The sequence below is a fragment of the Trichomonas vaginalis genome, chromosome V (assembly GCF_026262505.1).
Source record: "Trichomonas vaginalis G3 chromosome V, whole genome shotgun sequence".
Classification (NCBI taxonomy): domain Eukaryota; phylum Parabasalia; order Trichomonadida; family Trichomonadidae; genus Trichomonas; species Trichomonas vaginalis.
In genome coordinates this window covers 1,758,227-1,775,394 of record NC_067207.1, presented here as the reverse complement: position 1 = coordinate 1,775,394, position 17,168 = coordinate 1,758,227, and the positions used below count along the sequence as shown (strand labels likewise).

The following is a 17,168-nucleotide window of genomic DNA, read 5'->3' as shown; positions in this document are numbered from 1 at the left end:
GATTGAGCGTATATTGTGATCGCTATATACCCAATACAGTAGTATTTTAATCAGAAACATTCATAGATCACATCTTGATATGAACAACGTCCTAAAAAACAATAGGATGATAAAATAGAGACTATTCGGATTTCATTTTAAGAGTACTTCACTGATGACTAATACTTGATATATCCATTATACGAATCATTTACTCACGTGTGAAATATTTGTCATTCATTTGTTTTATTTTGAAAGAATTTTGACAATCTACCATTGCAAAAAAAGCAAAAAATATTTTTTTTCTCAAATAAACAATGGATGTTAAAAATCTTGAAAAACAGTTTCAGGATTTGCGTCCATTGATGTTTCCTGGAATCTTTGACAAGCTGAATCAAGCTGATGATAAATGCGACAAACTTTCGAAACAAATTTTGATTACAATGCGCTCAAATCACTATAACTTGTTTGCTGATGTCTTATATGAACACCACAAGCAAGGTCCAAAAGCAGAAGCGATATTAGAGAGTGGATATCAAGAACCTAATGATATCCTTCGTATTTATGAGCCTCTTGAGGTTCAATCCATCACCATGCTTCTCAAATATACATTATCAGATCCACCACGCTTCGTAAATGCATTACTTCAGCATTCTAAGCGTCCAGAATTTTATCAGTTGGCAATTTTAACAGTGCCTGCTGTATTTTCATTCTATAGCACAAAAGAAACTATGGGATTCGCATTCAACTTTTTAATGGAGCTTTCACGAACAAAAAACTTCGATTTATTTACAATTTTCATTTCTCCAATATTAAATTCGACAGCATGTAGTGTCTTCATCAATTTACTATTCAAAAAGATCTTCTGGGCTAATTTTGACTCAGATATAAAAGAAAAAGAGATATCACAACTTTTACTCAATGAAGCCATTCCATTATTCAAATTTTTACCTGAAACAGTTGTCGTCCTACTCAGAATGCTTCTATTACAGTGGGGAGAAGTCGAAATTTGGAAAATTTTAGCCAGAACATTTCTATTTCCTCAACTTTTACTCCAAGTATCAGCTAAACCATTCAATCATGTCATTTTAGATAAAATAAATACACTCAAAGTCAAATCATACCTTTATTCCATTGGCAAAAAGAAATGTTTACTAAATATCCCACATTTAGAGTTCGGATCATCATATAAAGAAATTCCAGAGACATTCATCCCATACCAGCACAGTTTCGCTCTTGATCTCATTCTTACCGTTTCAGATATCAAAAATTTGATTTCAATTTCAGGAGAAATTCCACATCACACCAAGAGATTACAAGGGATATTAGATAGTACAGCACATCCACCCTTAGCTCCCTTCTATATTCACTTCTTCCCTAAAATGCTCGTTCCTCCACCGATGGGGCTCCGAAATCTCTTTACATTTCCGAAATACGTGAACTCAGACATCCAACAGCAATCGTCCATGGCCCAGCTTTGGTCTACATTCGAAACAGCTACTGTTTCGACGAGATCTAATCCATTTGACCTTCTAAAACAGTCTCCTATCCATACCGGTGAGTACAACCTTGATCTACAGCTCAACCATTCCGTGAATCTCGAGGAATTTTATCACTTTGGCCTTGACAAAACCGTCAAAGATTTATGTTTGACTGCAGAGACGTTGGAGAAGCTTCTAGAGCATTCCATGGACTCCTCGACACTGAATAATTGGCTGATTGAGTGCAGGAACTACGAAAACATCAATGCAATGCAATCTGCCACTTCAATAATTTCGAGATTGAATTTCAAGCTCGATCATATCCAATCGAACTTATGGGATTACGTATCCGAATATGGCTGCGGATCTCGTAGTATTTCCTATTGGCTTGCAGTTCTTTTCTTGGAAAAAATCGAATTAAATTTCTTGATGAAGTACAAGAAGGAAGTTGTTGAATTGCAACAATTATACCGAAATTACTTGATCCTGAAGAATGCCAAAATTAATTCGGCGCCATCTTTCAAAAATTCCAGATTAAAGAGCGCAATGTGGGAAGCAAGTGGTTCATTGCAGTTTGCCAACCACCAATCAAAGCTTTCCAAGCGCTACATCATCCTTAACTCTTATATCGAACAGGTTGAACTGATTATTGCTGCAGAAGGCATCGATAACTCACTCGAGAAGACAGCACAGATCTTGGAATTCTCATTTTCGGAATGCAAACAGGTTTGGATCCTCGAAACAATTTTAATCCTCAGTTGCGGACTTTTCAACAATGAAAACTTCGCTCTTTACGCTCCTCCTCAACTTATTGATAGATGGAGGAAGTTTGCAGCTGCATTTATTAGATTTTTGTCAAATGATATTAATATTATCACAAAATATAACGATTTCTTAACAAATACAATTTGATGTTAATATTGCGTTTATTCTATTTTCTGTAAAAATATTATTTCTTTAAATTATTTTTTTATTTATTATTTTTGTTACTTCTAATTTAACACTATGACTACATGAGGCCATGTCTGGCGATAAACACTCATTTTTGGCCTTATTTTGTATTAATATTTTTTTCTAAAACTAATATATTGAATTTTACTTGGGTATTTAAAAATAGCATACACCAATACATAAAATCACGAATTGCTTATCTTATTCTCATGATTTTTAAAAACTTATCTTCAAAAATCTATTGTATATGCATTATATGGATGGGAGCATTACAAACATTACATCTGATAAACAAATTCTACAGGGAACTATGAGATAGCATTGAATTTACCAATAATTTGTTGTGCATGAAAATTCGGTTCACTTCACTTCTGACAAAAGTGACAAGTTTACATGGCAAAAATAGTTTACATGGCAAAAATATATAGGGTATTTTTTTTTAAAAGTAGTTATCTTTATATATAAAAATAAAACTTTTGATATATTTGAGTAAATGATTTATTAATTTATTTATTTATTTTTTTTAAATCAAATCATATAAATATATATATATATAATAGTGAAATAGAACAAGAGATAATTATTGATGATTAAATTGTAGACGAGGATAAAAGTTTAGATAAATTAATAAAATTAGTGTGGAATCAGACAAATTTCGGGTTGTTTGGAAAGGAATTGTTGGCTATGATGTACTGATTCATGATCAGTACATCATAGCCAACAATTCCTTATACAAAGTTCAAAAACTTGGGTGCAATCAGTTCTGATTGCACCCAAGTTTTTGAACTTTCTCGAGGGAATGGAAGGGTAAGAGGTATATATTCATAATGTATACCTCTTACCCTTCCATTCCTTCGCAAACAGCGGGAAACTTTGTCTGGATGTTAAACTATTCAGACAAAGTTTCCCGCTGTTTGGGAAGGAATTGTTGGCTATGATGTACTGATTCATGATCAGTACATCATAGCCAACAATTCCTTATACAAAGTTCAAAAAACTTGGGTGCAATCAAACTGATTGCACCAAGTTTTTGAACTTTCCATTAACAATTGTTCAATCACATTTATACAACCCAAATCTATACCAATCATACTCTTATTCATACATCATATTTTAAAAACTTTTTTGCAATATGATATATGTAAAGTGTCAAAAATGAATTGAACCGAATTTTCATGCATTACAGAATTTACCAATAATTGATTTTTTGATGTAAATTTCACCAAATTTGTTGCGAATAGGGAAGACAAATACATAAGGACTAGTGTGATGCAAATTTACATCACTTTTCGATTTTTTCACACAGGATATTTGTGAGAATTCATGTTTCAACTTTTGAGAGAAAATAAGGTATTTTTATTTTGCTAGAGATATTTGTTAAGACAAAGGCTATATGCATTTTTTCAAATTATCGGAAACGAAGATCAAAAATTGAAAGGATAAATTACAATAAAAACGAAGAGAACAAATGGATTGGCTTAAAACATCAGATCTAACCCAGTTTTATGTTTTTAATTGTTTACCATCTCGAGGTTAATTTTTTTTGATCAAAAATTGATTGGGAAATTTTTAATTCAAATTTCCTTAGTAACGATTTTTTGACTAAAATTTCTGCTTTTATGAGCAAACCTTTATAATTACCTATGAAAATACATATTTCCACATAAAGTGAAATGAATCCAAAATCAAAACTTGCCAAAATTTATTCAAAATAAAATGACTTCATTTTTTGATATGGAGCAAGAGAAAAGCGTCCAACCGAACGACGATGTCGCTCAAACACCTCCAGAGCCAGAGCCAAAGAAGGAATCTCCAGAAAACTCAGAGAAGGAAGAGATTTCTGAGAAGGCCGAAGATGCAGAAGAGAAACCACAAGAACCAATCATGGTAGATGCATCCGAGTACGAAGCCTTCAAGAAATGGCAAGAGAAGAAGAATGCCAAGGAATCCAAGAAGGATAAGAAAGAAAAGAAGGACAAGAAGGAGAAGAAAGAAAAGAAGGATAAGAAGGATAAGAAGGACAAGAAAGACAAAGAAGACAAGAAGGATAAGGAAGAGAAGGAAGGAAAGAAGGATAAGAAGTGCAAGAAAGAGAAGAAGGATAAGGAAGAAAAAGAATGCAAGAAAGACAAGAAGTGCAAGAAGGACAAGAAATGCAAGAAGCACCACAAGTCTGATTACTCCTCCGACTCATCCTCTTCTTCCTCATCATCCTCATCATCGTCATCTTCCTCTTCTTCATCATCCAGCTCATCCGATGACGAATTCTCACGCAGAGAACACCGCCGCTTCAACAGATTTGGCTTCCCATTCCCATTCCACCCACCATTTGGAAGACATTTCCACAGAGAACATATGTGCCCACCACCATTCTTTGGTGACTTCGGCGGACCATGGGACACATGCCTCCTCCACCACCACCACCTCCTTGCGGCAAGCACCATCATCACCATCATCATCACGGCCCACCAGGCTGGATGAGATGCCCACCACCACCACCGCCATTTGCCCCTGAATTCGCACCACGTCCAATGTGGCCACACCATCATGAGTGCCCACCTCCACCACCACCATGTGGCGAATTCCCACCACCACCGCCATGCTTCGGCCGCCGCCATTGCCATCGCCACTGCCACAAGAAGTGCTGCTTCCCACCTCCACCACCATGCTTCGATGAGAAGCCACACTCTGATGGCGAACAGTGCCACGGACCATGCTGCCCACCTCCACCACCTCCTCCACGCGATGGTTGCCCAGGACCAGAGCACAAGCCATGCCATGATGGACCAGCTCCACCACCACCATTTGGCGGATGCCACGGACCTCATCACAAGCGTTGCTGCGGCTTCCCAATGCCACCTCCTCCATGCCCATGGAAGAAGCACGGCAAGCGCTCATCATCGTCTTCTTCTTCGTCTTCATCATCTTCGTCCTCGTCCTCATCATCTTCATCATCATCGTCCTCATCGTCTTCCTCTTCTTATTCATCATCATCTTTAAGCGAAAGCGACGATCCAAGGCGTCATCGTGGCAAACGCGGTCGCTGCCCATTCATGCGGGTCTGGCGCCGTCATCATGGATGCAGAAAACCATACTTCTGGTAAAGCATCCCTAATTTTCCCCGAGTAAAAAATTAATTTTAATTTTTCTCATTTAGACAATACTCTATTTAACCAAGCATTTTATTGATTTATGAGAACAAAAATAATTTATCGAATTCAAAAATCAATTAAGGTATACCGATTAATGCGGGAAATATTAAGAATTTATTCATTGGATCATGCCTAATCATATATTTACTGATTTATCCTAATAATGTGTTTTATGAAAAGAAAAAAAAAGAAAAATTTATGCACTGCCCGGGAATCGAACCCGGATCAAAAGCTTGGAAGGCTCTCATGATAACCACTACACTAGCAGTGCTTTACATACATTTGTTTAACGAGACAATTTAAAATATTTTATAAAGAGTATAGAACTTACTTGAAGATTTGTTTCTCTGGTTCATGAATATGATTTGCTAACAGTTGGAGGGTTTATTGAATTATTCAGTCATTTAATGACGATCGATACAATAATATACTCTTTCGCATGAATATCTTTGATAAAAACTATCATATATTAATACAGAAATAATAAACAGTTTATTGAACAAGCAGATTGGAATATATATCTGCATTCTCATCGGTATTACACGTTTCGATGATTGTGTCGTAATTGGCCTGTTTAAGAACAGGCTCTGCAGAAGGAGCGTCATAAGCTTCCTTCTTATCTGTTGTCAGATGGATTTCTACCTGACAAATTGTTTGAGCAAAATTATTTCCTTGAGCAACCATTGGAAGGAAGTTATTTGTAACCTTATCGAATGGAAGCTGGAATGTTGGAATATCAACTCTTGCGTACAGGACGTTTCTCATCATTGTCTTCTTATAGAGCAAAATTGAGAAGTTATGTCCTCTAAGGTCACGAATGTTGATATGGAATCTCTTGGACATATTGTTTCCTTCTGAGCATGTGAAGATATGTTTCAAACTTTCAAAGTGAGAGATGTTGTTGTGAACAATGAAGAAGAACTTATCTGATGGTTTGTTCTTTCCTCCATAGAAGGTGAAACCACGGATGGTGAAGTATACAGTAGTCATAATGATTTTTCATCCTCTCAAAAAATTGTGAACTTTGCACTTTTATCGTAAATTACGAAAATTGACCGTTTTGCTCCACTCATAATTATAAAGAGATGATTACTTTTCATAAAAAGTCAAACCGAAATCTCCCATCTTCTGAATTTTTTGAGCAAAAATTTTATAGATCATAAATTATTAATTATATAAATATAAGTATTTTTTAAATGGATCAACATAAAATAAAAAAGTGACAACTATAATCGGGCAAAAAATTTCCTTTCATGTTTGACAAGCAATATATTAATTAAAATTTTGACATTCATAAAACCAAGATTGTGAACCTTATCAAAAAATTACTTTTTTTCTCAAATATTTTACATAAAGTACTCACAAAATCTAGATTGAGAGGCGGTCAATGACTTTTGAGGGGAAATCAACGCATGGAATTTAATATTATTTAGGTTGATATTCTTGCTTATTATTTCAGAAAAAAATCTTAAAAATTTCAATATGAAAATTGAAAGCAATTCAAAAAAATTGCTAACATGTAAATTTTAATATCCTATGCATAATTTCATATTTTGAACATTTTTTATTTTTGTTTAAAACTTAAAATTTTGCGAATTTAATATAATTTATAAAATATGATACGTATATATATTTAAAATACACTAAATTTAATTCTTAATTTACGTTTTTGGGAATGAATTTTATCAAAACATGCCTGAATCCGAAAATTTGAAAGAACGAATTACACAATCATATATGTAGAATTCAAAATACAAACTTAAAGATTGTATACGTTTCAAATTATTCAGATTGTGTTTGATTTCCACTCATTCTGTTTCTTTTGAACTCTAACACTAACATTTCATGATGATTACATGATCCATTTATACATGGTTGAATTGTTCCAGATTCTACCAGAAAATCAATCCAAATTTCTCAATGCATTCATGTTGATTGGACAAAATTTAAAATTTATCAGCCTGTTTCCAGAGAAACTCATATATTCCCTAATGTAATGTAATTTTTGCTACATTTATTTCAATCAAATTTCAAAAAATTGACTGCAGAGCTTGAAAAGGTGATGAATCATGTTGTTATTAGATGTACATATTAGATTTACTATTTCCAAAAAAATGCTCAAATTTGAATAGTTTTTAGAAAATTTGGAATTACACTCCTTACATTATATATAATTAAATGTTTAAATTTTATTTATTTTTCCCTTTTAATTTTATAACGTGCTCTATCAAAACTAACCTCTCAATTGAAGGCCACAAAATCTAAGTAGTGAGGGTACACAAATTTTGTATGGAGTACGGTTCAATTTTTGAGAGTCTCAATACTTAGATTTTGTGACTACCTTATATTTATCTTCACTGTTCAAACTCGTGATTCCAGAGCCAATTTTAAAGTTTCAGCTTCACTCACGTTAGGATTTCTCAAAATTTGAAAGTGAAAAATTTTAGCATATACAGTTGTATATTTTATCAACTTTATGAATCAGATTTAATTTTTGCTAATAACAAACCAATCCACTGATATTTTCATCCTCAGATTCTATGGTTGGCGGATAAATTTTTTTCTGAAGCCATAAAATCTTTGTTTCAAAAATATGCCTCCACTCCTGACCTGATTTTCCACAACAAAGCATAATATTGTGACAGGGTAATAAGAAAAATAGTTAAAAAATATTGCATTAAAATATTGATATTGAGTCGATTCAAATAAAATTCGGCGTAAAAAAATTAATCGCCATGTAAACATTTTTAATATACGCATTACCAATAAAATGGTAGGAAAATAATAATTAAAAAAAGTATAACTGTTTATTTATTCATAAATTACACATAAAGGACAATTCGAACTATTTTTAAGATCATATGTCAGCTCATTGCATTATCTTAGTCACAAAATCTTTGCTTTGCAATGAGTTGACAAGTTTTTATCATTAGATTTCAAAGATTCGAAAAATTTACACATGAAGTATTATTGTGGTCCTTATATAAATAGAATCTAATAAAATAGTTTACTCAAGCTTTTATGCACTCGCTATAAATTCGTGACTCAAAATTAGATATTTTTCAAGTTCAAAATCTAATCATTAAGCAGAAATAAGCAAAATTCAACAATCACATGCACAATCAAAGAATTAAGTTAGCCGGAAACAGATTCTATTAAGGGTATAGTCCACTAAAAATTTTTAAGTTTTGACAATGAAAATAAGCTCTGTGACCATGTAAATATATATCTATGCAAAACGAGAGGTTATGCCATAATTTTTTTAGTTATCAAATTTTCCTTTTTTTGAGAGAAGTCTCTCAATAATTTGAGAAGAATCTTTGATATAAAGAGATACACATTTGTAGAACGAAGTAAGTGTTTTCCAAACATTTTATATGTTCATCCTGTATAACAATATAAAGCTGCATAGTGCCATCTTGTGCGTTTGCTATTTTATGTACTTTTCATTGAGATAATCCCTCTTCTCGGGTGATTTTAACAGTCAACTCAATTTTAAAATAAAGATTTCATCAAAATGATTTCGAAATTCGGATATAAAAAAAAAAAAAAAAAAAAAAAAAAGGTAGTGGGGCTTCCAGGCACTTCGTGCCCTCTAGCCCCGAAGATGTTTAGTATAAATGAAGTTTTTATTCGGAAAATTGTTAGTCTTCTGGTGTGAATTCGGAGGACTCTTCTTCTTCCTCCTCCTCCTCTTCCTCTTCTTCGTCATCGTCGGCGTAGTGGAGGAGGACGTAGTTCATCCAAATTCTGTATGGACGTCCTGATTTGGATTTAAATGAGATGGACATATTTTGTGTGAGTGTTATTTCAGTTTCGATAAAGAGTTGGTGTGCTGGTTTGAATATATGTTCGACGTTGGAGAATTTGTGCAACTCATCTTCTCCCAATTCTGTATTGATACAGACTTCGATGAAGTCACCACTGAGAATGTCTTCACCTGTGGGCATATCCACAACAATTAAATGAACGACACAATAGTTGTGAAATTCATTAGTAGGAAATACTGTTGCAGGCGTATTATATGAGGGGAAAAATGTTTTTTCTTCCCCAAATTCATCTGCTACTTCATCTTCATCGTATCCGTTGTTAAAAGCTTTAAATTCATGTACAATTTGAGCAAATTGTTGACGGAGATTTGGTGGCATACGTAAGCAAGCTTGTAACAATGTCCTACCTTCCACACACTCAGCAAATATGGGAAGGTAGGAACATATAATGTCCGTCAATTGGTCCTGGTTGGGGACCAATTGACAGAGTTTTGTGTATGCCGTTATTGTTTCTTTAACGGTATTTGTGTAGATACGGTTATATGGAGTATTTCCCTGGTTGTTAAGGGAAAAATACTCATCCGATTGTAATTTCAATCTTGACCTCAACTCTTTGTTCGGTATTCTTTGGTCTATTCTTAGAGCTGTATTTGTTCGTGCGGGCTGTGGTTTTAAAACATTCGAGTCAAGTTTTAATTGCTTCGAATTGGATGTCGATTTGAATTGGGAGTCTTTTGAGTTCTCCTGAGCTTGGTTCTGTATTAAAGACTGAATAGCAGTGTCAGCTTCTTGTTTTTCGAGATAGTATTCTATTGAATTGGGCTTCACTGTTCGAGACGCGTACATTATGAAAAATGAACTGTTTTTTTTCGGACCACTCATAGAAAAGTTTGAGATAAACCGTTTTCGTCAACGGTAACCCCCTCTATTTTTTTATTTTATTTAATAGTTACCGTTGGCAAACCGTTCCATCTCAAATATTGAATGAACTATAAACGTTTTTTGTTTTCTATACATACTTTTTTGTCCAACGGTAAAACTTTTTACACAACGGTTTTTGAGAGTCGTCGCCGTTGACTTTTTTGTAGAGCACTCAAAATAGTATAACTTTGTCTGGACAAGTAAGGGTCTATCGTCGCTACAGAAAAGTTACAGGCGTTCCAAGGAAGTATACTTTGAGAAGCCTTTCCCTTAAAAGAATGATAGGACGGTTATTTTACAAAACTGACAACACTTTGACCGAGTAGTTTTTTGAGCTGAACAAATAGTGTCATATAAACATCTGTCAAAAGCCGCTTTTTAACTTCACTTAAAATGCCACGTAAGCTACGTAAGAATATACGTAAGAGGAAGGGAGCATTGAAACATCCAAAAGTAAAACTGACACCACAACAACAGTTGCAACAACAAATGATGAATGACCCCACTATGTTGCAACAAATGTCAAGCAATCCTATGCTTTTAAACCGAGTTATTGGTGCACAGAGTGGAGGTTTAAGAGCGGCACTTTTAGCGAAAATGGCAGGCTATGGTGGAGCTGCAGACGGAACAGCTATAACCCTCAAAGTCAAATGAATTTGAGTTCACTCAAAAATCAAATAACAGATGTCAAAAAGTCAAACATAGACATACAGAAGCAAATAAGTGAAAACGAAAAGAAACTAGAATATGACAGACACACAAAGAAACTCAATGAGTTAAACGTAGAGAAAAAGAAGAAAGAAGAACAACTGAAAGAACTAAGTACAGAGGAATATGCGAAAAAAGTGTCAGAAAAAGCAGCAGAAGTAGCAAAAATGGAACAAGATGTTATAAATTTGAAAAACCATACTACTCAATAAAAGTACTGAAAGATGAAGAAATAAAACAAAAAGCCCTGAAGACATATATGGATAGCGATGAGTATAAAAAAGAAGTTGAAGCAAATGTAAAGGCAGAAAAACTTTTACAGTTGCAAAACCAAACCGTACAGTATGAAAACTTAGCACAAGAAAGTAAAAATAACGACGCAGCCATGCAAAAGGCAATGAAAAGCGCAGAATATATAAAAGCTAATAATGACTGGTTAGATGCCCAAGCCAACGCTAAAGCAGCCCAACTTATAGGGTCAATAAGGACAAAAATACAAGCGGATGAAGACAGTTCAAATGAAGCTTTAACAAATGCTGACTTTAAGAACGCCTTCGAAGCTCTTCATAGTAAGGTGAAACAAGTGAACGACTTCTCATCTGGAAAGAAACTGAAGTCTGAAGGTTTCGACAAAGAGTTAAAAGAAGTAGCACAAAATATGACGAAAATAACAGATGCAGCAACGAGACAGGCAGTTCAAAGTGCCTATGACGCCGTTAGAGCAACTGTTGTGAAAAGTCAAGAAAAAGAGTTACAACAGACCAAAACAGACCTAGTAAATGCTTTCTTAAAAACGAAAAGTCAGGTAGGACATTACGCTGCAGATGGAACATATGTGCCAGCTGGTGGAACTTATATACCACCAAACCCTCCAAGAGAAGCACCTGCACCAGGACTACCTAAAACATTTACATCGTCACATGGACACAGACACAGGCATGCACAACAACCAACACAAAACCTCACAACAACCAACACAACAACCAACACAACAACCAGCACAGCAACCAACAGTTCAAAACCCTGCACAACAACAACCACAAACAGAGCAAGGACATAAAAGAAGTAGAGAACAAGGAAACCAAGAATTCTTAAAAATGCTTAAAGAAGAGTGTGGTTTCCCAGATACTGTTGACTTTAGTGACAGATATAAAGAAGCTATTGGAAAGTTCAAGGATGGAAATACTGACCCGAACCTATTTAGCTTTATGGCTCAGCACCAAAACGGATATAATCTCAAACCTGGAAAATACAAGCTCGCTAAGGGATATGATTTAATAGCATATCATCCAAATGACATGGATGAATTTACTCCGAGATATTTGATGTCAGAGCTAAATGACAATTCAACTTTCGTCATGAAACGCGTAAAAAATAGAGACGGAACGAAAGAACAAAAGCTTATGAATGCGGATGACGTAGATAGGGAAATTGTTGAAAACGGTCTCGGAATATATGAAATGCCAGCAGATGAGGTACAAGAAACTCCACAGGAAGAAGTTCAGATACAACCAGACATGGAAGAAATAGTTCAGCAACAACAGCTAGAAGAGCCTGAAGGAAACGAACAAGTCCTCCTTTGGAAACTAACTTCACAGAACTAGATGAAGATTTGGAACAGCCGAAAAATCTTGACCCTCAACAAGAGTATGCGGAGAATATGGAATATTTCCAAGAGTCTAAAAAAAATTCGGCTGACATAGTAGAAGAATATCGAAAAATGTTTGCCGACATACAAAAGACTCCAACACCAGATGAAAATATTCAGCATAGAATGGAAGTACTGAAAATGTACACAAATACAACAACCCTTTTTACTTACGAGCATTTAACGTTCAATCTTCGGATGAACTCGGTGAAAATAAAAGGTTAAATTTCAAGAAAACATATAGAAATGAAACATTGTTTAAAGTTCATTCAGAACCTAACCAAGATGGAAACAAACCTACTTTTGTTTCTGCAGACGATGGAACTACAATGAGATGGGGTCATAAAGCTAACCCAGATAGGTGGTTCATAAACTTACAACCACAATTCCAAGAAGTTGTAGACGCAATGGAAGTCAATGGTGAACCAGATATAGCTGGTATTTCAGCGCGGCTTTAATGCCATTGAAAGATATGAAATGCAGATATTTTGGACCAGTATGAAATGAACATGGCTGATGGAAATATAACACCTGACGTTCTAGAACATTTATCTCAAAGAACTACACAGAACCATAGAGATGGTATATTTGGTGAAGAGTTTAGAAAGAAAGTTAGGGAGAGGAAGGAAGAGAACCTATTGTACATGACCTTGCAAACGAAAGTTTACAAAATGTCATAAAAACTTACTTTGCAGACAATGAACTGAGAAGGGATGAATATTTAAGAAAACTCAAATGGACAGTACCAAATGAAATGTTAGTATTGAAAAACATGTTCCTTGACAAAATAAAACCAACTACAGAAATAAACGACGCAAGACTGAAAGATTGGGTAAAAGCTTTCCCATTCACAAAAGATATAGTTGGTAACATGGAAAGAAAACCAGAATGGCTACAAAAACATATATTTGGAAACGAGCTTATTCCATATGGACAAGCTCTGTTTGAAGAGCTTGAACCGGAAACTCAGGAAAGAGTCATGCAAACAATACGCAAGACTCAAATACAAACTATGACAAACTCTTTCTAGGATATAGGTTACCTGAGATGGGCGACCAGAGCCAAAAGGCAAAAAGGACATGGGAAATTTGCAACATACTAGATGAACATAATGCAAAGATGCAACAACTTCAAGCAGAGGGCAATGAAGGAAAAAGAAGAGTTAAAAACTCAGTCAGGAAGAAAGTAAAGCTTGGTCCACGTGGGTTCTATTATGACATATAAATCCAACTATTCTATATTTTTACTCATATGAAATGTACGCCGCTCAGAATATAACGCCAACAGTTTTGGATGCTATGAATGGAAATGTTTCCGAATGGTATAACGAATGCGACAATGCCATTAGAAGGTCAGAAATAGTTCCTGGAACTTACGAATATACAACTGCTGTTTCTTATGGAAACGTAGGTGAGTTTGGAGAAGGTTCTTCAACAACAGTAGATATTGCTTGCGACAGGTTTCATATAATTTCTATTGACAACTCTTTCTTATACGTGGAACAAGACATTGAAATAAAACCTTCTGCCAAGTTGTCTGACAAGAAAGGTTGCAATGGAATTTTCTATGTCGGATACCAATATGCTCCAGAAGTTTTCATGGGATATAAGATATATTCTAACTCTGACTTAGTTCAAACAGTAACATGGGCAAACTATGAATGGTTCGCTTTGAGAAACTCAGTACAACCACAAGCTAGAGAACAAACAGACCAGTATGCAACTATTGAGAAAATAAGAAGACTTGACCCTAACGTTCCAGGAGTTTATGTTAACCTTTCTGGACAAACTGCAGCAGCAGTAACCAAAGTAAAATGAAACTTAGAGTTCCTTTGTCATCTTTCCTCATCTTCAGGTTTTTAAGATACTTGCCAAACTGGGCAGGAAAAATTTCTATCGAACTTACTCCAAGCAAAAATAACTTAGTCATTGCACCAACACAAGACCCATTCACTCTTACAGAAGTAGTGGAACAAATAAAATGTCATTCGCCGACTTTTGCAAAACAAAGTTGACTTAGACTTTGGTTTCTCAAACCTCAACACTGAAGTAAACTATTATTTCAATGCTGCTGGAGATGCTTGGGACCCAGTTAAGTTCACATGCGAAAAATTTGAATGCAAGAGAATAGAAAGCAGACTTGCAGTCTATATGTTGGACCCAGATATTTCAAATGCTTTAGCTGCCAAATATATTGCAGTTCCACTTATGTTCCCTATACACCAAATATCTGTCAAAGACTTTGCAGGTGAAGTTGGAAACCAAAGTGCTGACCCAGGTGCAAGAACAGATATTGCCTTAACAACTGCAATGAAACATGCAGATACTATGTTTGTACTGTTCAGACGAACTATAAATGACTATTCTTGCTTCTACAACCCTGGTATTAAATACATATAAACATAGATGGCAAATATTATCCAAGAGAAGAATATTCTACAGTTGAGGATATGAGGTCATACAACTTGACATTAGATGCTATGAACTTTAACAACAACTTCACAACAACCATTAACCCTGAAATGCAAAGTTCTATTATGCCATATGTGAAAGTATGGACTCATACAGGAGGTCAAAAAACTCAATATACAAATGGAGACCGTTCAAACTTTTGGCTTGGCATTCCATTTGCTGACTCAGAAGACTTTATGGGTGGTATTTCAACTGTTGGTACAGTTCAAATACAATATACTGGTGACAGAGACGGTCCAGATGAACTGAGAGCAAAGAAGTTTACAAAACCAATAGCACTTTTCACGGAAGATGCTCTTTTGAAGATTCGTTCGATGAAACCTGCTGGGGCTCCTCAGATTGGCATAACGACAGCTTCCATCGAGCAGATTTTGGCAGCAGGTCAGTAAGTTGTTCTTGAACTGACTTCTCTCCGTCAAATATTGACAGTACGCCAGTTTTGACATAAAATTGTATTATAAACTTACCTTTAGAAATATCTGTAAGTTTTGTTGTTATATTTTTGTCTGCTTCAAGAACTTTCACCATTTCAGTTATACCAACTTTCTTTGCTTTATGAAAATATTTTGGTTCAGCAAAGACTGCTATTCTATAACATTTTCCATTGTTTGTATAAAGAACTATTCTGTCAATGAACTTGTATTGTTTGTGTGTGTAAACTTTGTTTGCTTCAATTCGAAGAGATACTCAAATACGTCCATCTTTTTATTCTAAGTAAAATGTCATTTCCGAAAAATAGAAGCGTAAGTGTTTCAAAAGGTTTAATGGCGATGGCAGATGTGAAGTTAAATTCACCAACTCAAACAAACAGTCAAAGTGTTGTTGTCAATGTCAAAGAAAGAGATGTTGAAGTGGGGAAACCATACGAAGACGAAGATGGTATAACAATAGTTCCTGTAAAAGAACAACCAACATACCTGAAGTTAGCAGAGACTTAAGTTCTGTTGCAGATATTCGAAACGACTACCAACAACTTAAAGACAAACTTAAAACTCAGGAGAAGATTTGTCAAGCTTTGGGTATAATGTTAAACTTGGTCGAACACAACCCTGTAAAAGTGAACTCATATGTCATCGCACCTCATGAAGTTTTGAAAGAACTATTGAAACTTTTGACAGAGGCAGACGATATAAACATCAAAGAAATAGAACCCGACATTGCTTGCTGTGGTGTTTCATATAATGTCATTGACAAGATATACGTTATGAAAGGAGGTGAAACGTTGAACTTAAAATATAGTTTCCCAGACGTCATAAAAATATTTGACGACCACAACATTTCATTAAAATTTATTGCTAAGTAAATGGCAGAAGACATAGTGGTTTATACTATTACGACTAAAAACCCTGAGTCATATAATTCTATAACAACAAACTTACAAAGTCCTCAAGGACGATATTGTAAACTAACCTTAAACACAATGACGACTAAAGCCTGTTTTGCTCTTTTGACACCAGAAGACTTTGTTGTTGTGAATGGTAAAAAATACTCTTTGAAGATACTTACTCAGATATACCACCAACAGGTTTTGTTGACTTATTTAATACTTTAAGGACGGATGTAACATGTGCTGCAACTAGAGCAGGTTTCATTATGTTTGGATGTCCGACTGAGTTTACTATAAACGATATGAGCTATAATACAAAACTTATATCTGGTTTTTACTACCAACAGTTTCCTATAACAGGAAAAGGTGTCATACAAGGAATGTCTATTCCATTGACTTTAAGCACACCTATTTTATATATTGTTTCAAACTTAGGTTCAAAGTGTTATTCGAATGTCGACAGAAACTACTATGACCAAAAGATACTCATGCGTATAAACAACACTTTCTCTGCTGGTTTGCCTATTGTTCATTCGAATGCAGAGTTTTCAGCTTTAGTAACTCAAACACTTTAGCAAACATAAACTTAACCTTAGTTGACGCAAACTTTGTTCCTGTAAAACTTTTATGTCCTATGTATTTGTCAATGACGGCAGAAAGTTTCGAATTGGAAGATGCAACTGGTGAAAGTATTGTATTACAAGAACAACTTCAACAACAAATAGCTCAAGAACAACAAATGCAACAATGGAACAACAAA

At 34.9% G+C, this 17,168-nt stretch overlaps 7 protein-coding genes, 1 non-coding gene and 1 pseudogene across 9 annotated transcripts, besides 5 other annotated features; 5 read left to right on the top strand and 4 right to left on the bottom strand.

The window, feature by feature from the left end:
- Positions 1-268: 268 nt before the first annotated feature.
- On the top strand, positions 269-2,417 carry TVAGG3_0262930 (uncharacterized protein; the record flags this gene model as incomplete). Its single annotated transcript, XM_001583045.1, has 1 exon — positions 297-2,372. One exon carries the CDS (start codon positions 297-299, stop codon positions 2,370-2,372), a length of 2,076 nt encoding a protein of 691 aa, XP_001583095.1.
- A 638-nt stretch (positions 2,418-3,055) lies between these two features.
- Positions 3,056-3,465: a mobile genetic element.
- A 680-nt stretch (positions 3,466-4,145) lies between these two features.
- On the top strand, positions 4,146-4,892 carry TVAGG3_0262910 (uncharacterized protein; the record flags this gene model as incomplete). The annotated part of the gene is made up of 1 exon (XM_001583046.1): positions 4,146-4,892. The coding sequence occupies one exon, from the start codon at positions 4,146-4,148 to the stop codon at positions 4,890-4,892; it is 747 nt and encodes a 248-aa protein (XP_001583096.1).
- Positions 4,893-4,958: 66 nt separating this feature from the next.
- On the top strand, positions 4,959-5,411 carry TVAGG3_0262900 (uncharacterized protein; the record flags this gene model as incomplete). Its single annotated transcript, XM_001583047.1, has 1 exon — positions 4,959-5,411. The coding sequence occupies one exon, from the start codon at positions 4,959-4,961 to the stop codon at positions 5,409-5,411; it is 453 nt and encodes a 150-aa protein (XP_001583097.1).
- A 351-nt stretch (positions 5,412-5,762) lies between these two features.
- TVAGG3_0262890 lies at positions 5,763-5,834 on the bottom strand. Its single transcript has one exon. It is a non-coding gene; the product is annotated as a tRNA-Gly (tRNA).
- Positions 5,835-5,867: 33 nt separating this feature from the next.
- TVAGG3_0262880 (uncharacterized protein) lies at positions 5,868-6,553 on the bottom strand (the record flags this gene model as incomplete). The annotated part of the gene is made up of 1 exon (XM_001583048.2): positions 6,056-6,553. One exon carries the CDS (start codon positions 6,551-6,553, stop codon positions 6,056-6,058), a length of 498 nt encoding a protein of 165 aa, XP_001583098.1.
- Positions 6,554-8,722: 2,169 nt separating this feature from the next.
- Positions 8,723-8,744: a mobile genetic element.
- Positions 8,723-8,744: a terminal%2Cinverted (terminal inverted repeat of Kolobok-1_TV transposon ID:TVAGG3_0013400).
- A 357-nt stretch (positions 8,745-9,101) lies between these two features.
- Positions 9,102-9,198: a terminal%2Cinverted (terminal inverted repeat of Maverick-3 transposon ID:TVAGG3_0262630).
- Positions 9,102-17,168: part of a mobile genetic element that runs on past the window's edge.
- Positions 9,208-9,513, bottom strand: TVAGG3_0262860 (uncharacterized protein; the record flags this gene model as incomplete). Its single annotated transcript, XM_001583049.1, has 1 exon — positions 9,208-9,513. One exon carries the CDS (start codon positions 9,511-9,513, stop codon positions 9,208-9,210), a length of 306 nt encoding a protein of 101 aa, XP_001583099.1.
- TVAGG3_0262850 (uncharacterized protein) lies at positions 9,584-10,179 on the bottom strand (the record flags this gene model as incomplete). Its single annotated transcript, XM_001583050.2, has 1 exon — positions 9,584-10,179. A coding segment is annotated over one exon (596 nt), but the record flags the coding sequence as incomplete, so codon positions are not given.
- Positions 11,495-12,971, top strand: TVAGG3_0262840 (annotated as a pseudogene). The gene has a single exon. A coding segment is annotated over exon 1 (1,477 nt).
- Positions 15,132-15,470, top strand: TVAGG3_0262830 (protein of unknown function, DUF4106 family; the record flags this gene model as incomplete). Its single annotated transcript, XM_051228399.1, has 1 exon — positions 15,132-15,470. One exon carries the CDS (start codon positions 15,132-15,134, stop codon positions 15,468-15,470), a length of 339 nt encoding a protein of 112 aa, XP_051098129.1.